The sequence below is a fragment of the Rhamphochromis longiceps genome, linkage group LG18 (genome assembly GCF_057381845.1).
Source record: "Rhamphochromis longiceps isolate RC_006_pf linkage group LG18, R_longiceps_female_GT1.1, whole genome shotgun sequence".
NCBI lineage: Eukaryota > Metazoa > Chordata > Actinopteri > Cichliformes > Cichlidae > Rhamphochromis > Rhamphochromis longiceps.
The window spans coordinates 10,977,658-10,999,355 of NC_140574.1; the positions used below are offsets into that span (position 1 = coordinate 10,977,658).

The 21,698-nt window shown below is 40.7% G+C and overlaps 2 protein-coding genes across 8 annotated transcripts in view; both read left to right on the forward strand.

Annotated features, from left to right (window-relative positions):
* The first annotated feature begins 465 nt into the window (after positions 1–465).
* On the forward strand, positions 466–9,496 carry rab12 (RAB12, member RAS oncogene family). 4 transcript variants are annotated; one of them, XM_085389134.1, is made up of 8 exons: positions 466–857; positions 1,928–1,988; positions 4,366–4,426; positions 4,536–4,600; positions 5,143–5,281; positions 5,687–5,776; positions 6,293–6,397; positions 7,781–9,496. In XM_085389134.1, exons 1-8 carry the CDS (start codon positions 629–631, stop codon positions 7,886–7,888), a joined length of 858 nt encoding a protein of 285 aa, XP_085245260.1. In that variant the 5' UTR covers positions 466–628; the 3' UTR covers positions 7,889–9,496. The 4 variants fall into 4 exon arrangements, with proteins under 4 accessions (XP_085245260.1, XP_085245262.1, XP_085245263.1 ...); XM_085389136.1 differs by having other exon boundaries at positions 4,536–4,582; XM_085389138.1 differs by lacking the exon at positions 466–857 and adding an exon at positions 1,461–1,831.
* A 1,701-nt stretch (positions 9,497–11,197) lies between these two features.
* mtcl1 (microtubule crosslinking factor 1) overlaps positions 11,198–21,698 on the forward strand; it is an 84,418-nt gene continuing 73,917 nt past the window's right edge. For all 4 annotated transcript variants that reach the window (XM_085388463.1, XM_085388464.1, XM_085388466.1 and 1 more), the window contains exons 1-3: positions 11,198–12,536; positions 17,254–17,478; positions 18,185–18,343. In XM_085388463.1, the coding sequence (XP_085244589.1) occupies positions 11,703–12,536; positions 17,254–17,478; positions 18,185–18,343 (1,218 nt within the window). In that variant the 5' untranslated portion in view covers positions 11,198–11,702. The remainder of the gene's footprint in view (positions 12,537–17,253; positions 17,479–18,184; positions 18,344–21,698) is intronic.

The window sequence follows — 21,698 nt, forward strand, 5'->3', positions numbered from 1 at the left end:
ATAATCAAGGGCATTCAATTATCAGGATCTGACCTCTACTTACCCTCTTAATTCTTTTGGGAGAAGGGAGGGTGTACTTATTTTTACCATGTAACCTCTACATTTTGACTTAATTTTTGTTAAATAAATAATTACATGGTATAATATGTCATGTTTTGTAATTCTTCTGAGGCTGTATTTACCCAATTGTAAGACCTAATAAGGACCAGATTATGCACTGAAATCTTATAATTGATATAACTGACATCCTCTTATAATTGACATTATCAATTATAAGAGGATGTCTCTCTACATGCAGGCCTAATATTTGGTGCCTTTTTAATGAAAACGTTTAATAAATCAAAATAACATGTAAAAGTAATACAGTCTGATTACAAATGATTAAGCGGTCTCTGGTTATAATTTTATAAAATTTATAAAAATAGAAATCATAGCCACCGGAAGCGGAAATGACATCACGATGGCCCCGGTCTCTAATGGCTGAACAACAACAACTGTCGGCGACTGACAAACTTTCGCAAACTTCATCAGAGACAAAAGAAAGTTGGAGATATCGGCTTGTGTTGTTTCTGTAACCGGTTAGGGTTATTTGTCTGTTCGTCTTATAGTCACAAATGTGGGATTACTGATGGATCCGAGGTATGATATTCCACGGAGGGCCGCCGGCGGTGGCGGCGGGGGCTCCGCGAACTCGTCCCCCGCTCTGGGGGCTCAGTCACGCCGCAGGAAGATGCCTCCCAGACCCGCTGATTTCAAACTTCAGATTATCATTATTGGCTCTCGTGGTGTTGGTAAAACAAGTCTCATGGAAAGATTTACCGACGACACTTTCTGCGAAGCTTGCAAGTCAACCGTAGGTGAGGACAGAAGGCATTAAAAGATTTAGTTTTTTCGACTACTTTTCATTTAATCAGCTACAACATGTAGAAGGGCTCTGGCTAAATACTCGAGGAGAAATGCGTAAACTACTGTGGGGTGCGCCCAGTGACCATAAATCCTCCAAGTTCACTTGCATAGCGACTAAACTTTATTTCCAATGCTAGCTGTAGCTCGCTAGGTATGTTGATAACAGTATCTTAGCCAGTTGACTATGGTGACTGAAGTAACAATAGCATTTCCTTTGACTTCAATCACATGAACTAGGCTTCCTTAAGCTTTTTTAACGTTTGCATGTAGAGATTTTAGACTTCTGCTAAAGGACAGCGTTTTTATTAATTAAATACAAATGAATAATTGTACTTTATTACTGTTCTGATAATATTTGCAGAATATTATATTATAGGTATTATGGGTCTGAATTACTGTTTACTTCTAGTAACCCTGTTTTGGTTATGTTAACCAGGAAGTAGTCTTATCCAATACCACCTTGATTTTACTGATATATCTCTACACAGAGAACTAAGATGTTGCATATTTCTACATAAAAACACATTCTTTAATTATTTGATTATTTGACCCCTGGTATGTTTACTTACTAAACACGAGATTGCCATGTGACAAATTGCCAGTCATGTTTGCAGATTAAAAATACACATGAGATCTGTTTATACATACAGCTGGGTAAACAGTCCTATGACCAGTCCGGCAGCCAGCCATAGTGTCCAGTCCCAAAATAGTCTAAAAGAAGCAGCTGCTAAAGCAGAGCTCCATTTTGTGCCCTGTCACTCCCTGACACAGCTCATAAGTTGTGTGAGATGTGTCACTAATAACATGCTTCTTTGATTAGGTACCACAGAGGGAATAGTTTTACAGTCTCCCAGCCTGTCTGAAAAAGTTGCCTCAGACGAGCTGGGTGATGCAATGTGGCTTGTATTGTTTTGTGGATGGCTCAGTGAGTGCTCCACATCTATTAAATCTACTAACACTAGAACTTATGGGCAAAGTCTTGAACTTGTGCCTTTGTTCACATGTTTTGGTTCCCTCATAGGAGTTGACTTCAAAATCAAGACGGTTGAGCTGAGAGGGAAGAAGATTAGACTACAGATATGGTAAGTGAGGAGTTCCTTTACTTTCCTGCCTGTTGCATGTCCTCTGTCTCTCTGTCCGTCCTATCAGCATGCAGGCTTCACTAACAAAAGCTGCTGTTTGGCTTACTGGGTGTATTCCAGCTGTGTTTCTTGCATGTTTCTCCATGTCAACATGTTTTTGTACAGATTCCCAGTGTCTCCTGTGGGAATCTCACTAGTAAACATCATCATGCAAACCACATCATCATTGCTCACCATGTTGTCTGAGGTTTCAGATTGCTTGTTTATATCAGGTACTGCTGTTGTTACTAGGAATATCTCGTCACTATTTCTTTACTGATATCTTGAGTATCTGCAGGTGCTGGTGTGCTCTTTTCGCCTAACAACTAAGCTGTTACTACTAGATTTGTGTGAATGCATTTGACCTACCTCGGCTGTCTAAAAACATAAATGGTTCTACTTTCCTAAAGGTTGTACCTATGAGCTGTGAAATTATGTAGTCAAGACTCGGTGGATTCGTGTCTGAATCTATCAGATCTGACCTAGGAGAACTGAGAGACCATGTGAGAATAAAGCAGGAAATTGTCTTGTGAAGTTACACTGAGTGGGTGTCATTTGTCAAAGCTCCTGCATGATCTGTTCCTGCACTCCCCCACAAAACAACCAGCCATGCATCCCTGTTTTAACTTATCCTGTTTAGAGGGTTAGAGCCTATACCAGCTATCATAGGGTGAGAGGCGGGGTACACCGGTTGGACAGGTTGGAAATCCATCAACAGAAACAAATAAAGTATTTTCCAGTACCGACAATCTTCTTTTCTCAAGTTATTTCAGTTTTATTTATGTAGCACCAACTAAGAACCACAGTTGTTTCAATGTTATATAGTAAGGTAGTGAGACTATCTTTTAAATGATCCCCTATTAACCAAGCACTTGTTGATGGTGGGAGGGAAAAACCTCCCTTTTAACAGGAGCTCAGAGTCATCTACTATCACCAATCTAGGGGTAAAGGGTAAAAGAAGGCAAAAAAAAAGGAAAGCAAAGAAAGACCATGCACAATAGTTAATGACATGCACTAGTGGCCTATAAACACATGGGGGGTGAAAAAATGCTTAGAACCTTAGTACCCCGACCTCCTCCTAATTAAAATATTATAATAGTTGTGTGGTTAAAATGGTAAAACCAAAACAGAGAAAATGCTATTCTTAGCATAGTAGTGATTCTATCCAGACCCCATCAGTGGGTTGCAATGAGTGTACTTTATTATCAGTGGTTGAGAGTGACGTCAGTGAAGTCTCACCTTGGCCAGTCCACCAGCAGCTCTTTGTGGTTAGTAAGGACAGCATGACCTAATGTGTTCAAAATATTTTCTGATGAAGGTCCTTGGTGGCATGCCCAGATTGAAATAGTTATATCCACAGATCCTGGTACTAATAAATATAAGAAATGTAATGCAGACTACACTTCATTAGGTTTTTCTAATAGTTGGGCTTACTGTAGCAGAAATTGCATGTAAAGTTAATATTAGGCTTCAGGCTTATAAGAAAGGTAAATGGAAGCAAGCAAACGAGCGAGGACTAAAAGTGTCTGTAAGGATCTGTGTGTTCTGAATAAAAACTGTAGATCCTCTTAGTATCTGCACACTGAGGTGCAAGGGCTTTTCCAGACAATTGCTTGGTCGCTAGGTCTTATGCTGACCTTTTGTCTTGGACGTGATCTACTATGGCGCAGGTTACGTGTGCGTACGTGTATTAGTTACCATGGCGATGTAAAACTGGAAACCCAGGGTTAAGCCTGAAGTCACTTAAGCACCAAATCCTGCTTCGTGGTGGAGTTCTGAGGTTGGTGGTTATTCCAGCTTTTTGTTGTTTATCTGCTCTAAAGGAAAACTGAAGCATGAACCAAAACTATAGATTTGGAGGTTTGTTACATCCCTGTTTGTTAATAAAATAATTAGTAATAGCATTATCAGTCAGTTAATGGTACATATTAGACTGTGTTTAGTGTCATTGAGTAATTAGCGTTAACCATACAGTGACTTTACAAACATTACATACTGTGCTGTTGCAGCTTAATACTCGCACTAAATAGCTAAATGTAATGTGCTCTTTGCAGAAATCACAGATGTATGCAGTGAAATCTTAAATCAGTCTCATATTGTCTCATATCTCAGTCAATTAGTGACAAGATGTTATTTGATACTGTTATCCTGTTGCCGTCTTGTGATCTCAGTTAGGCTCTGATTTCATTTTGAAAACATTTGGTGTCCAACAACTGAAGAGCTGCTTCAGCTACAGACTTATTACATGCAAGTGTGTGACGATGCTTGGTTAAAATGTGGGAGCGCTATCTCTTATTTCCATACATATCTGTCTTGCTCCCATCCACCATCACCGCAGCACATCCTCCCTTCACACCTCTGCCTGTCCTCCACCTGTCAGACGAGGAGTATCACTGTGTGTATGTTTCTCATGTTGCACTGCTCACATCAAGCTCCAACACTGCCGCGCCCAACCTTACCTAACCCTGCCATTGTGCTGCTGTCTCTGTCTGCTCTTCTGCTCATAAGCCTGACTGTGACTCACAGGGGGAAAGGGAGAGACTATCTGGCTGGAGGTACAGTAACACTGCACTGTGAGTGTGGCTCAAACTGCTTGTCATGCTGCCAGTCCAGACTCGGATGATCAGCCGAGTGTGGTCATATTTCAAATTAAATATGAAACTGAAGAGTTACCTTCCGAAAATGCAACATTATAAAGTGCATGCGTATTTAATAACCCGTAATAGCTAATATTGCTACAGTTATATTGCTAATATCGACTTTATCTCGTCTTCTTTCAAAGTCTAAAAGTGACATTTTGGAACAAAACTCTTCAGTGGTGTGTTTTTCTGTTTAGTTTTAATAGATGACGATGTGAAGCTTTAGACAGTGATTCAGTGTTTTAAAACCAATAGCATGTCTACTATCTCAATAAATGACAAATTCTTACACTAATTTATGATGTAACATTTCTGCTAAATTACCACAGAAATTACATGTTCATACACTTTTATGTATTGTCTTTAAAAACCAGTTACCTATTAATCAAATTTAATTAATGGAAAACACAATCAAAAAACTATGGGTTAATCTGTTCTCACATGATTGAGTTTTTATAATGTGTGATCTCTTTCAGGGACACCGCAGGCCAGGAGAGGTTCAACAGCATCACATCAGCATACTACAGAGGAGCCAAGGGAATTGTGCTTGTGTATGATATCACAAAACAGGAGACCTTTGAGGACCTTCCCAAGTGGATGAAAATGATTGACAAGGTAAACTAAAGTCCAGCGTGTCAGAGAGTGTGTATTATGTTTTTGTTTCTTTTTATTACAACTCCTCCCTTTTCTCTTATAAAATGAAACATGAATTTAGTTTATCTATTTATTCCATGATATTTATCCTACAGTTCTGCCTTTTTCTATAAAGGGGACCAATTCCAACTGGGACTGATCAAAAACTAGACCTTGGTGTTGCCCCTCAGTTCAAATGATTTGTGCTGAATAATACTATAAGTATTTGAAAATCCATGTGTGGGAATATGTGTCTTTTTACTGTAGATTTTCCTGTCTGTGATATGATATGATGAAGATTTAACTGCAGTAATCTGATTTGACTTTTGTGAGACGGTAGGCCGGTGATTTCCTGACTTGTGTCTGCTGTGGTCTGTTTTCCATCAGTACGCCTCAGAGGAAGCAGAGCTTCTGCTGGTCGGGAACAAGCTGGACTGTGAGACTGATCGCATCATCTCCAGGCAACAAGGAGAGAGGGTGGGTTCAACAGCAAAGTCCTTCACCGTCTTATTACTGCACCGCACCTTCAGGTTTTACCTGTCAGCCGCAAAAGGTTAATGGGGTTGCTGCCATTGTCCAGCCGGGCAGGCAGGCTGGACACACAAATTTGTGAGTCCAATAACTTGAGAAAAAGATGACATAAGATTTTGAAATTGATACCATTGGTGGAACTACCAGGACGCTGAGGGGTTGTACTGGCAGCCACCAGTATTTTACAAATCTGAATAATCTAAACATCTAAGATTAGATAAAACAGGCCAAACAGTAGATTATTTGACAGCAAAAAACCCAAACAAAAAAATCTGTAATGCAAATAGTTTGACAGGTATGTACTTCATACTAAAAACTGAGTTAATAATATGCCAGTGAATCAACTGTGCACTTGAAGAGTGTTTGGAGCTTTCTTCAATTTAATTTGTGCTCCTGAGGATTGAGTTTGGGTTTCCATGCCGACTCTAACCCCGAGCTCGTTTTGTTTCACTTGTTTTATAGTTTGCCTCTCGAATAAGTGGAATGCGCTTCTGCGAAGCTAGTGCGAAGGATAATTTTAATGTGGATGAAATCTTCCTGAAGCTTGTGGACGACATTCTTAGCAAGGTGAGGTTAAGTGCGCCTGAAATACATTTTACACAATGTTTGGTTCATTTTGGTTCACTTTGAGTTTTTATGAATGAAAGTAGACGGGTAAACATGAAGTCATGTAGATCAACACATAAAACATTTACTATACATTTTTGGTGATGTCATCGTATAGCGCAACCAAACTCATGTAGAGGGGCTCAGATTCTAGTGACTGATAGCAATAAATACTTATTTCTTTTCTATCATATAGAAGTAATTTATCAGCTGAGTCAAGTAGTGTAAAAATGATACATATATTTTGATGGTGAAGTGATTAACTCACTATCTTGACAGTGGACATCATCACACTGATTTTATTGTTTTTCAGCTCTTCCATTCATACTAATATTATATCTGATTTGTCAGTTGTGCATTAATACACCAAAAAGGCTACACTGGAGTGTGCTTGGAACCAAAGTGCATGGAACACATCCGAAATTTGTTTGATCGGAACCAAACCGACTGTTTTCACACATGAACTCCAGATAGTGTCCATAAAATCATGCCTTCATGTCTTAATGTTTGCAAAGGTGCCCTTTTTCAATTGTAGCACACAGCAGGAGATGATTTGCTTCAAATGCGATCTCTCTGCTGGAAGTATTCTTTGAGGTTCAGGAGAGGATGCTGCCTGGAGTCATTACATGTGACGTCCACTCCAAACCACCGGTTTATTATCTGTGCTGTTCTCATTATTGATTCAACTGGGCATCATGTAGACTTTGTATTGGGATACGGGAACGTTGAAGACTGACTGCGCTTGATATATGTGTTCTCATTTTTATGCGGGTGTGATATTTTCCACTTATGTACATATGTGGGAGTCCACTCGGGTCCAAATTACAAAATCAGATCCAGGCTCTGCACACATCTGCATGTCTGCCAGTTTTTTTTGTTTTGTTTTTTTTGTAACACACTACATATACTCTGCTGCAGAGATGCTACAAAGCACCAAATATGCATTTGCATATTACCTCTACTTCAGAGACCTGTAACATGAGTGATCACTTGTCTGTGTTTGCAGCTGTTCAGTGTCCATTAAAGCTCGGTGCTGCAGGACATGTGTGGGAATGACTTGTGTAAACGCACCATTCATTTAGTGGCCTATTAAATTTGAATTGACATTTGTCTTGTCATGTGTTTGCTTTTTGCCTTGTTTCGCTTACTTAGATGATGGAAGAGCTATTTAAAAACTTGCCTAATACACTCACAGGAAAATTGTTAAAGGAATCTGATTCTTTTCCATCATATTGTTTTATTACTTTAGTCTTTTGTTTGTTTGTTTTAATCTATCTGTCGATGGTGTTGCTTGTCACACTCTGTTTGGCGGCTGCTGATGTCACTTTGTCTGTGATCCAACAGATGCCTCTGGAAGTTCCCAACAAGGAGCTTTCCAACAGTGTCCTGTCTCTGCAGCCTGAACCGGAAGTGCCACCGGAGTTGCCCCCTCCTCGCATGCGCTGTTGCTGAGAGTCGGAGTGGTCCCCCACCCTACCTATGCGCGCACACACAAACATACACACACACACACACACACACACACACACACACACACACACACACACACACACACACACACACACACACACACACAGCTCACACATGCAGAGTACCAATCTGGCCACTGGGGGGCAGCACACAGCAGCACTTTGGAATCAGTGACTGCTGAAATGCATGGACTCTTTAAACAAGCAGTGTTATCTTCCTTTGATTATTCTCCTGTTTTGTAACTGTACACTATGACCTGCTTCACACTAACACTTAGGCCTGAATCACCCACTTCCTTCCACCTTTTTGTCAACACTTGACCCAGACTACCTCATTGCTCAGACGGTTAGGCTAGTTGTGCCCCGCAGGTGCCTTCCAGGTAGAGAGTCCTCTGGTAGCAGTTGCACTTTTTTTTTTTTTTGCTTTGTTTTTGAGGAGGGCGATTACTGAGGGCCTTACAACTTGTTTGCTTCCGGTAGTCCTTTATCATCACGCCAAGTTTAACATTGTCTGAGTTGGGTCTGTTATCTCTGCATTTACTAGCTCACAGAAAAGGGATGACAACATCTCACGGCTTCCCTGCTTAGTTTAAACTCTTGAGGCTGCAGGTACATAGTTTTAGTGTACTTTTGTGTGCTCGTTAATATGTATGATTTCAAAGGGGCTCAAGGTAAACAAAAGCACACGGTGTAAATATAGTGTGTTTCTGTAATGACTGGACATGGTGCAGGTGGTTGTGGCCAGCAGCAGGGGTTGTGTGGTGGTGATATCATATCAGTTTATATTGCTTTGCCTTAATAGTATTAAAATGGCTGCTTGTTTCAAATGTGTATAAATTGTAATGTTTTGCACTACAATCCATCTTCGCTAGTTAAGCTGACATGCAGAAAAGGAAAGTACACGACTTGTAGCTTAGCACTAATAAAGATGGATCTGGCCTCGGCACTGCCGCTCAGAACGCTTCCACACCCGATCGGGCTGCAAGGAGAGATGGGTAGTGTAGTCTTTGAGGGATTTGTCTTTGTACAAGGGAATTCTCCCTGTGTTTGTGGCGGGTATATCAGAGCAGATAGTACACTGGCATATGTGGGTCAGCCTTTGTTGTGTTTTTGTTACTAATATTTGTGCTTTGTCTTTTCCTTTGAATTCAGATACAGGTTAGAGACAAAAACATGTGTTTCCCTTTTGGAGGGAAAAATGCAGGAAGGTTTGATTAGTATTTCAATGACTCAGGAATCTTTGGTCGGTTCCTATCTGTTGTGCTAGTGGCTCGATTGGCTTTGAGTTCTTTAAAAAAATGCTTAAAATGGTCATTTGCATTTTTTTTCTTTTGATTTTTATTTGGCAGTTTGTTACGGACCAGTGTGTGGATTATCTGTTACGTTCACATTTTCAGAAATACTAGGCAGTGCATATAATCTAAGCCTTCCTGTGTATGATTAAATCCTTTAAAGGGGACCTATTATGCTTTCATGTTTGTATTCTTGGATTCTACTAGAGTAGCTTTGCATGATTCACTTATACTGGGCTTCAGTGAAGACCCTCGGTTAATCCATCGTCTGAAACAAGTCGTTTAAGCTCCCATACCCCTCACTTTGAGCCCGGGATGTCAAACTAATTTTACATGGTGGGCCACATACTGCCCAAATTGGTTTGAAGTGTGCCTGACCAGCAAAACTCCCCTCTCAATCAGTGTGAAGATGTTTAACTACACCTTTAATCCCATTTAATCTAAGAAAAACAAGTGTCAACAGTACATCACAGAGTTTCTACACGATGAAGACATTTTGCAGTAAGTGAATGAAATCTGTCAGCATAAATAAATAAATATGTAAAATTACAGAATAAACATATTTTATTCATTCAAATCATACAAACCTTTATAGGAACCTTAAGATGTTCCAAAGCCGTCCATTGGGCTGGATGGAAGTCTTTGCCTGGCCAATTCTGGGCCTCAGGCTTCATGTTTGACACCCCTGCTTTAATCCAAAAATATTCTGATTGGTTGCCCATCACATTCACAACACTTGAATGGCAGATGGGTGAAGTTTCTGTGTAATATCTCAAAAACAAGATATTGCACTTCATTGGTCCGGTCACATTCAAATCTCAGCAATAAAACCGTGTTTTTTTTGTTTGTTTTTTTTAAACGGTCTGAAAGTGAATATTCAGAGCAGTCTGAAGCCTAAACTTGACTCATTGCACATACACTGATTTAAAATTTTGAGTCAGTTCAATTTCTGAGCAAGCATCACCACAATGTGACTGGTTGAGATGTGGAGAAGCATAATAGGTCCACTTTAATTCTTCCGTCTTTGTTTCCTTATATGACTTCAAGTGTAGCGCTGTGTTTGTGTTTCGTTAGATGTTGCAGTAAAAGCTCGAGTCTGAGGGTGAGGAAAACTGCTCAAATGAACCGATTCAAAAGGAATGACTTTAGTTAATATTTTCTTGCTTTGTTGTTGTTTTTAGATTGAATTTTTATGTTAAAGTCGAGCTATTGTGGTAATAAAATGGCACATTATGTATTCTAACAAATGAAAACGTTCATCCCAAAACGGAGATGTTGAAAATGCGATGCCGTCTCCGTCATCCAAGCACATCTCGCAATAAGACCATCAGCCAGCAAAACAACCTTTGAATACAAATTATCAGAAAATTTGGGGTTTTAAAGGTTGTGTTTTGAAATGTTAGCTGAGGATTTCTTGAGTTTTTTGGAAGGAAACATTTGATTTGTCCCTCTTCCTTTGACTTTTTGCATTTCGCACTAACCCTGTGGTCTCTGTTTTAATAGCCCAAGCCTTACTTTACTACTCAGTGTTTAAAATATACATTAAAAAAGTGCTTTTGTTTGAAATATGTATCTTTTAAGATGGAAGACTGTACTTTGTATTAAACCTGTTTTTGAGAGGTTTTGGCATGTTTAAAGCAGATTTATGGTATTTATAACTTGTGGCATTCTTGAACTAATGAAATACAATTAAAGATGTCTATATTTATTACCAGATTATGGTCTTGATTTATTTGACTGTCTCTGTTCTGTTAAATTTTGGGTCTGGGAACTTCCAAATGTCGTCCAAGATGCTATAAAAAGTGATGTTTTACTTAATACTAAGGATTATAAACGTGGAGACTTATTGGTCATCTTTGCTCCTCGCGTGAAGGTGTTCAATAGCCAATAGTGTGCGTGCCATTAGGACATGCGCACCAGAGCGTGTCAGACCTGGTCCCGCCTGGTCCCGGAGAAAACAAGGGGTGTGCTTGGGTGCTTGTGAAGCAGCAGCAGCGGCGCATGCGCCCAGGAGAAAATCACGGGCGTCGTGCCTCGCCGCAGCGATTGCAGATTTTTGATGTCAGATTGGAAGGAGTGAGAAGGGGTGAGAGACACTGGGGTCTAACATACCGAGCCCGGTGGAAAAGAGGAGTGGAAACCCGGAGTGTGTAAGAAGAGAAGAGGCGTGTGTGACTCCGACTTAATCCTTTCTTTCCAACTTGAGTCTTACAAGCCTGTCTGCAGATGCAACCTGTCTGTCATCCCATCCGTCCCAGTAATCCCTGTTTATTGCAGCGTTTCCTCCAAAGGGGACTACAATGACACCCTGGTGAACACGCTCAGGATGGAGTAATCATACAAGCACCCAGCGCAGCGCAGGATGCGCATCTCCAACCCGACGACGGAGAAGAAGAAGGTAGAGAAACCTGGCTGTTATTCTGCTTTCACATGTCAGAGATTTTCCGCGGCGCTGTGGATTGATCGTTTCCGTCATCAGCCTTCTGCTGCCGGTGTCGGTGTATAATGGAGAGCTCCAATGGCTCTGGCAGCGACACCAAACCGCAGAACCACCAGTTGGAGAAGAAGCGACTGAACCGAGCGCCTTCACCGGCCAGACCTTTCCTCAAAGACGTGCACACCCGCGGTGCCAAACCACCTGCCATCGTACCGAAATCCCCCAAACTAAGCAAGCAGCAGCAGTCTGCCACAGTGCCCTTAGCCCACCTGAACCGCAGCTCCAGACGCACCCCGGCCGGAGCCAAGGAGAAAGCAGCCACGGCAAAAAGTAACACCAAGTCTGCCGTCGCGAAAAAACCCACCAAGGTGCCACAGCATGCCGCAGCTGAGCCCAAACCCGCCAGCATCAAGCCGGACTGCACCAGCAGTCCGATCTTCGCCAAAGGCAAGAAGGGAAAACTAGCCTCCGGTTCTCCGGGCCCTCTCAGCCATGGATCCCCGATCCGGGTACCGACCGGAGCGCCTCTCGGCCGAGTCAGCCAGACCGACAGCAGTTCAGACCTGTCAGACTGCCCGTCCGAGCCGCTATCGGATGAGCAGAGGCTGGCACCAGCCGCTAGTAGCGACGCCGAGTCTGGTACCGGCTCCAGTGACCGGGATCAGCTGGGAGCAGAAGCTACCGCATCCACAGCTGCTGCCCCGCCGCGCACAACCGAGGCTTCCGCCGCCAAGGGAAGCAAGTCTCAGGCTCAGCTCGCTCCGGGCTCGCACGGAGAGAAACACAAGCAGGAGAAACCCTCCGCAAGCGCACAATCCAAACTGCCAAGCACCAAGCAAGCAACCGAGGAGGACCTGCAACGGGAAATTGAGGACTTGAGATCGGAAAACGACTACCTCAAGGTATGACAGCCTGATTTCAACAAGTTACAGAAAAATCACTGTTTTTGTGTGTGCATTTTTCCACATTCCATCCAGAGCAGCTATCCAATCAAAATCGGTCCCGTCACAGGACATCTATGGGTTCTTTTTAAGTGTCCTTGAACTTCCACCTGCTCACTAATTGGAAGCATAATTACAATCCTAAGACATTTCCCCATGATGCACAGCTGTCATCCCCACGAAATCCCCGCTCTCCATTCATCATGTCATCACTCGTATTTTTTTAACCTTCCCGGGATTCCCTGCTGGTTTGACCTTTATCAATAGGATTACATTGATAGTGGTTTTTATCCTAGTATGCCCTTTAAAATTTAGGTGTTTCATATTGTTGCTGTCAAATCACCAAAGTCTGTTTTGACAGAAAGTCTCAACATCCATTTTCCACTCTGTTGCATTTGGGGCATACATAAGTACATCTGTGTGTGCGCGTAATGATGCGAACACACTGTAATCAGATGCGGTGCAGATCTTATTTCTGCTATTTCTTAACTTTTTGGAGTTGTGTTCAGAACATAAGTGGATGACAAACGAATGCATGTGTCTGCGGATCTAACCAAGAGTTAGATCTCAGAAACCTCTGTTTTTAAGAGGGTGTACGTATATAATGCTTTGTTTGCAGCTTCAGTGGACCTGATTATACGCAGAATCCCCCCCCCCCCCCCCCCCCTTAAGTAGGTTATCCACATAATTTGGGGAGGGGGAGGCAAACAGTTAATGCGGCATACACTCTTGCAGCCTTTTTTTTTTTTAATTCAATGTTTATTTGCATGTTACTGATGAGAGTATTATTTCAAAGTTGATCACGCATGTCTGCGTCTCTCTCTGGCTCGGTGGAGACACAAGAGAGTTAATCAGCTTTACTGGCTCCCGCTGTAATGGCTTTATCCCACAGGACTTGATAACAGTCAGATGTCCCATGTGTGCAGGGTTCAAACACCCTCCTGCTTGGCTGTCAGCCTGCCAGCTGGGTCTCTGAGGTCCTTTACCACGCCCCAGCCCCCATGGCCCAAAAATGTATGGGAGCCCTCATCTCTGCTGCATCTTATCCTCATGGAAAAAATGTTCAACATATTTATTTTTCTTGGGAATTTATTATTTCTGATGGTTTGGCAGTTTTGATTGGGGTGAAGGGAGACAGGGGAGATATAGGGGAGCGATATTTGATAAAAATCTGTCTGTTTATACGGTATTTATATACATGACAACATTACATTACTACCAAAAGACAAAAGAGTTTTGTTTTTTTAATTAGAGCTGCAGTGATTAATTGTTAATTAAGAGCAAATTAATCAGCGAGCGATCTGATTGTTGTTTTTCAAGCATAAATGTGGCGGTTTGCTGTTTTTCTACCCCGTTCAATATTATTTGATTTTGGAAAGTTGACAAGATTAAAAAAAATGTTTTTTAAAACCTTTTTATGAGCTTTTTAAAAAAATAAAAATAAATTCAAAGTTAATTATAAAATATATCTGTTTGAGAAGAAGAATAGCTGGAACCTTTTACAGATTATCTTATTATTATTTAATTATCTGACTGACACTTCTGGAAAGATTACTTGTTTGGTCTGTTATTAGTCTATCAAAATTACTTTCAGCCCCATCCATAAGTATTTCAAATGTTTATAAGCATATAAAATGTACCTTTTTATATAGTATAAAAATATAGTTATTTTACTTTAAAAATGTACTAAAATTTCAACTTTAAGATCATGAAAAATCAGTGTTGTTGCTGTTTGTTTGGTCTGTCAATCAATTGGTTGTCTTATTGTTTTAGTTCCACTGGCTTTTTAAAACTTATAGAATGAAATTATATATTCATTAATGATCATAAAATTTTCCATCTATTTCGCTTCATGTTAACCTTTATGTAAATCGATAACATTAGTGTTCTGGATTACTGATTTGACAAAGCATGCTAAAAATGATGGTAGTCAATGTTTAAATATGTCTCCAGCTTTCTGGATTGAACAATAAATCAATTACAAATAAAATAACTGTCAGGTAAACTGATACGTAAAATCATCTGTTCCAGGTCTTCACTGATCGTGAATACAAGTCCAAACAAACATCTCCAGCTTTCTTAAAGCAGCTGGTAATTCAAAATATCCACCCTTCCAAGAGAGGAAGAAGTAGTGCCGGTGACCCAGCATGCACACCCTTCATAAACATCAGCGATTATACACATGCTCCCAGGATGTTGCCTTGCCTCTGACTCTTTTAACCTGGCCATCGATTGGCTCGACCCCGTACGAGGTCATTAGCTGCTTCCTCCGGGGCCCTCCTCGTATAACAATGGACTGTGTGCTTTTCCAATCCAAATGAGGATAGATTTAGTTTTCATTAATTGACATACTCATCCCCTCCCTCTCTTTTTTTCTCCGTCCAATTGTCTTTTCATCTAGTGGCGCTTAAGTCCTAGGACGAATCGTCTCGGGGGAAATCTACAGAACAAACTGATTCGTCGAGATGGGAGGCAAACTCAGTGGTCACCAAACAAACCTCAGTAGTGCCTCGGTACTGCAGATAAATCTCCCTTTTTCCAGACTGCGATGTTACGTTGATAGGAGCTGGAGAATATGAATGCATCCAATCCGAAGATAAGATGCTTAGAACCAACTAGTAATGTTACATCATCAGCCCTAATAGTACCTGCATTACTGGAACTCATGTAATCATATAAAAGTATTAGTGTAATCTACCAACGTATATTACCGCAGACTGTATCGCCTTTCTTATATTTTTGTATCACACACCATTTAAAATTGATAGTTTAGGACTAAAATACGTGTAGCTGTAAAACGTCATCTTTTTTAGAGTAATGAGAAGAACCAACAATTTCCGTTTTCATTGATGGTTTTGTCAAGTGTTCCACTTACGTTTTTATTACTCCGAGACTCTGGTCAACAGAAAAATAAACCAAACTATTTTCTGTGACTATTTTCTAATTGGATATTTCAGCTGTCTTGTCTGAACTTTCTTTTTTTTTTTTTTTTAAGTCCAAGAAGATGAAATCTCTTATTTTGTTCTGAGATGCCGTCTGAGGGAAAAATGACTTATTATTAAAATCTAGCTTAAAGTATGCTTTGAAATTTAATAGTATTTTCTTGCTCATCTGAGGCTGAATATTTTGCAATTTTCTTACATGTTGGTGGTTAATTTATAGTCAACAAAAATACAATATTTTGAGACGATTAAAAAAATAATCCCCCATAGTCTTCTGTTTGCCACTGTGTAGGATAAATCTTAAACTCTAGTCCCTCCCCTGGATAATACAATACTGTCAGCATATTGCAGGTTTAATGTGTGTTATATAATGTAGAGGAGCTTAGATCTGTAGTTTTACATTTCAGCGTCATAACTTGTGCCAGATTTATGTATTTATTGCTGTATCGCAGATGTACTCCTATTGGCGTGCATGTTGTCTGGTACTGGTTTAACAAAATGATGCAGGAAAAGAGTTTTAGGTTGGTTTCGAAAGGGTTTGATCATATTGTTTGTCTGCTGGAGTCGCTCTAACTGGTTTTCTTGGCACTGTCTGCAGCACATGTAGCAGAGCAGCATCACAGCTGATCAGACAGTCATGCAGAGTCAAGCTGGGTCTTTACAGCAGGCTGCTCACATGCATGCTAAACTGGAAGTTATTGTGTTCCTTGCATCATGGAAATCCTGGGTCCATACACATCTTTTAGGTGAGGACTTTGTATGTTCTCACTCTGCCTGTGTGGGCTCTCTCCAGCTTCTTCCCAAAGACATGCATGCTAGGTTCAGCTAATTAGTTATTCTAAAGTGGTCGTATTTGTGAATATGAGTGCAAATCGTTGTCTGTCTTGATGTGTTAGTCTTGCAATACAATGACAATCTGTCCAGGAGCCCCATCACAGGTGGGATAGCTCCACTCCGACCCTGAATAGGATAAGTGATTAAGAAAATAATGGATACAATTTGGAATCAGTGTAAGAGGATTTTTGAGGAATTGGAATTATCTGCAAAAACGTTTTCACCAATAAAAACATCGATATAACTGTAGAACATCTGAAACAGATTATTTTGTCTGTCAGAATTTTTTTTTTTTTTTTAGAAACTCAGGAGTACGTCTAACTTTCCAATTCAGCATTGCAGTTGTGCTGGAGCCTGTTCCAGCTGTCACAGGGTGTGAGACGGGCTACACCCTGGATACATCACCAGCCTGTACGCATAGAGACAAACAAACATTCACATGCATGGCCAATTTAGAATCACCATGCATGTCTTTGGATTGTGGGAGGAAGTGGGAGTACCCAGGGAGAACATGCATGCTCCACACAAGAAGCCCCAGCTGGCCTGAGCTGGATCCTAACTCAGGACCTTCTTGCTGTGAGGTGTTGGTGCTAGCCACCAAACCACCATGCCAGTCCCATAACAAACCATGAGAGGCATTTTTGTTTTTGTTTTTTTCTCTTAAGTAACCAGATTATAATTTCTGAAAAGAAACAGCAAGGCTATTTTTTTTTCTTTCAAAGTGATTTTTGGTGCTTTTTGGCATTTTAATTCAGTAAAAGCAAGCATCTGGTAAATGGTGAATGGATCGGTATTCATATAGCGTTTTTCTGCTTTTCTACTCTAAATGAACACTCAAATCATATCAGTATTATTAATGTGCATTATTAACATAGTCGGCCTCTGTTTTCCGTCTTTCTCAGGATGAAGTGGACGAGCTGCGGGCTGAGATGGAGGAGGTGCGCGACAGCTATCTGGAGGAGGAGGTTTACCAGGTACAGGAGCTGCGGAGGGAACTGGACCGCTCTAATAAAAACTGCCGAATCCTGCAATACCGCCTGCGAAAGGCAGAGCAGAAGAGCCTACGGGTTGCTCAGACCGGACACGTGGACGGAGAGCTGCTGCGTAGTCTGGAGCAGGATCTGAAGGTCTGCGAGCTTGTCTGTGTATTTGTCAGTGACCGCAGTAACACCTGTCATCACTCAACACTTTTACACTGACATTTTGTCATGCCAAAGTATTGCATGTGTTCACACATAACGCCAAAGTTATGAAGAAGGATTTTTATCTTTAGGATAATTAATAATCTGAGCTGTAAGTTTATTCACAGCATCTTTTCAGTGTGGCAACATTATGACTCTAAGCCAGTCTTTCTTTTTCTGGCATTTTAAAATTTGGGAAACTGAAAAAAAGTTCAATCCTCAAGCTCTATATTTTTAATCAATCAATAGCAATAAAAAAGCACAACATTTAATTTTACTTAAAGGTCAGTGTTTGCTTTACCAAAAAACCCCATATACCTTAGCTTAGCTTCCCTTCATTATTTTCACAGTGGACCTGCACCTCCCTAGAGGGTGAGATTTAAGTCCAAGAAGTCCAAGTGGAAACTGAAATAGTTCAATGACTGATAGTGTCACAAGATTGATTTAAGAGAGAAACTAATAATCATTGTCATTATCAACTAATCTGTCAGTTTAATAGTAGTAATGATAAAGAAAGTTTTTCCTATAGGGCAGCAAATTATATAATAAAACATGTGTGGATGTGTTAGGATGTAAGTCAGTAGAGGAGTACCTTAATCAACATATTAACACGTGCATTATGTTTGAACCTTTTGGGACCGTGTGACCTTAGGTGGCCAAAGATGTATCGGTACGTTTGCACAACGAGCTGGAGATCGTGGAGGACAAACGCAGCAGAGCTGAGGACGAGAACGAGCTGCTCAGACAAAAGATCATCGAGGTGGAGATCGCCAAACAGGCACTGGCCAACGAGCTGGAGAGGACCAAAGAGGTCAGAGAATAACAATGCAGTAGTTGAGAGTTTAGTTTGTGGCTTTGCTGTAAATGAACAGCCTGTAAATATGGATTTCCACATATAAACAAGGAGGAATTTTGGTTAATGTGACCATGTTTCAGATGAATGGTGATCACTGACCTGATCAGCAGGAGGGTCACTGCAGTCAAATTTTGCCTTTAAGTGCAGCATCTTTTCTCAAACACTCGCATCAGGATGTGTGAACACGTTACTTTCACTGTATTATTCAAAAATAAGGCCAAAAAACCCCTCCCACTCACAGCTCAGGTGTGTGAACAAGTTGTTCCCCATAAATGTGCATTAGGAAAGAGGTTCAGCAACTTCTTTTAGCCAACATTCATAACAATAAACAATGAAAGAGCTCGTCAAAACCAGATGTCTTGCTTCTCGTGCTTCTCTTAGTTTAGACATTTTGACCTCGATGGCATTTCCCACTACACGGTTTGGCACATAATGAATGGCTACATCCCAAGAAGCAGTACATAACATTTTGTTCTAGATGTTATGAGCTTCAGACTAACTAAACTGAAGGTATGTGATAGCTACGAAGTCAGAGAGGAAATTCCAAGTAATGTCTGAGCTCTATTTTTCTAGTTTAGTGGTGAATCTGAATCATGGAAAGTCATGCTTCTTTAGGTGCTAGGAAGTACACTCCCACTTTAACTGCAGTGTACCCACACTCCCAATTTACCCATGTTCTTTAAATATTTTAATTTTGTATTTTTGCTGCTGTATCAGTATAATTTAGGCTTTTGTTATACTTCAATATCACTGTTTACTGCATCTGTGAAGTAAGGCCGTCTCACAGGTAACGAGATGAGCAGAAGCTATTCTCAGTGCTGCTCAGCTTCAGTTGCTTAGACTAATCGATTCTGACAACGGGAGGTAACATGCCATCTGCCAACAAAGAAAAAACTAGGCTAATACCAGACCGGTCAGTCTGGAGATGTGGCTTTCTTTTGGCAGCAGGATGACACTGTTACTTGTTTCCTGTCGTTATGTGCACTGCTGAAGATGCTTTGATTTTAAGCTCATGCCACATTGTCTCCGTGAGACTTTGCATGCTTCTGCGTACCCTTCAGAAAGGTCTACCACTGGTTCAGAATCTATATTCTAAAGATGTTTCTGACCTTAACTGTCAGTGCTCGCAACATCGCTGTTTTCAAAGACAGCTTATCAGGAACTGACTGAGAGGCAGAATTCATGTCTACTATGGATGTGCTAATGCAGTCAACGCAACTCTTGTTGCTGTAATCCTGATAACCTTTTAAAAGAAAGTTATTGGGAAAGAGCGAGAGTGCAGTGTGAGGAAGCTGCACATTGTTCTTTTGACATTTTTCAGATATCTGTAATGCGGGGCGTGCTGTGTAACTCTGTAACTGTGGCTCGGTGCAGTTTTATGCAGCTCGGTGGTGGTGGGACGATGCATACATTTATGAGCATAAGATGACACAGACTGTCTTGTTCAAAGAGGAGGAGTGGAGGGAGTAGTAAGTAGAAAGGCTGAGACAGCGGCTGCTCCAAATGATTTTTTTGTGTTTTCCTCCGAGCTTTGTCCCAGAAAAACATAAACCGTCTCTGGCTCTTTTATAATACAGCACCCCCAAATGTGTTCAGAGTTGGTCCACATTTCTTTTTCCGTGGGCTCGCATAAAGTCTTTTGATTGCTTTAAAATTCAGGATAACCATTTCAGGAAATTATTAGAGTGTTTACACGCAATTTATTTGGCGATCAGCTTCAGCAACTGAATCTAAGAAACTGCCCTTTGCTCTCAGAGCTGCTCAGTCATAGAGATAACATCAGTCATAGACAGGAAAGGAGCAACACACTTACTGATAAGAATGCAGCTCAACTGGATTGAGGAGTACTTCATTTCCTTTTCAAATTTAATTACACCTCGTAAACCATGACTCAGGTGTACCGTGACGCAATTTACAGAAGAAAAGGGAAGCACATAATCCAGCACTGCTTTGAGTTTTGTTCTAGTTTGTATGAGTCAGCCCCATTACTTTTCTTAGGATATCTTTTCAGCTCCTTTATCACTAGTGTTGAATGCTAACATACACTTTAAATGCAGACGAGCACCACTGCATGAACAAAGCACCTTAACGTGGGCTTCTCAAATAAAATCATACTGTCGATCAAAAAACCCCCAGTTCAGCTCAAGTTCATTATAACCATCTATTCAAAAGAACTCTTCAGAAATAAAGAATTAGATTAAAAATTTTATACACATAAAATTTACTTTAAATAAGAGCAGAGATGGCTAATCCAAAGAGCATTGGTTGGATCCCTGCCTCCTCCAGCCTGTGTATTTAAGTATCCTTGGTAAAGATAGTGAACCGCAAGTTGCCTCTGATGTGTCCATTGGTGTGTGAGTCTGTGTGAATGTTATATAAGTACCGGTCCCTTTACCGTTTCTATCAATACATTGATCTGTTACATTAAGCATCTTTTAGTAACCATACAAGTATTTATGAAAGCAGGAGTTGCTGCACTGATCCTAAAACACCAAAGTTACACAATAGTACAAACAAACCAACCAGTCGAGACTAACAACTACCATTTTTTGTGGGACCTACAAAATCAAATCGCATTTTATATTAATTGATCTACTTTAATTAAAGTTTTTGTGCTTGCGTAAAAGATACTGAGATGTATTGTGTAATCTGAGAGTAAACATCTTTGTCTCTGTACCTGAATTTGGCTTTTATACAAGGCGATCTAAAGAGCCGTGCTACAAACCTCATGTTTGACACGTTTCCCTAAAAACCTCTAGTGAAACACAAACATTGATATAATATTCTGTGTGTAAAAAACAAAATCAACTGTTTTCTTCCTCATTCTGTGTGTGTACATTTAACAGCTTAAAATCCAGCCATCAGTAAATGTTGTCGTATTTGCCAATAGTTATTCTGATGTTGGGCATATGTTATATTTATACACATTAATCCTCAATTTGTTTTGAAAAAGTATTATGAAAAAAAAATCAGTTTGAATTTTTTCACTGCATTGCTAAAGGTCGGCTAATCTCCAACAGTTTGTGCATCTCTGCCCTTTAAAACCCAAGTCCTCATGTCCCTGCGCCTGTTCTTGGCTATTGGAGGCTGCACAATGTGACGCTGGCCCAGAGATTGGCACCCCAGCATGGATTAATCCAACAAGAAGGGCTGTTATAAAACAGCCTGGCGTTTTTCCGTACGCTCAGATGGGAGGGGAGAGCGAGGGAGAAAAAGACAGAGAGGTATGGGATGGCTGTAAGCAGACGGCCATAGGCCACGTGTGCGTGCGCTATAACAACAGCTTTCGGCCCTGATATCAAACAGTTTA

What these genes read in the sequence shown, in the direction of transcription:
- rab12 (XM_085389134.1), top strand. Translation starts at nt 629, where the DNA reads ATGGATCCGAGGTATGATATTCCACGGAGGGCCGCCGGCGGTGGCGGC. An exon ending in GACGAGGAGTATCACTGTGT is followed by an intron (nt 4,427 to 4,535) that starts GTATGTTTCTCA and finishes TCTGCTCATAAG; the next exon opens with CCTGACTGTGACTCACAGGG. An exon ending in TGGACGACATTCTTAGCAAG is followed by an intron (nt 6,398 to 7,780) that starts GTGAGGTTAAGT and finishes GTGATCCAACAG; the next exon opens with ATGCCTCTGGAAGTTCCCAA.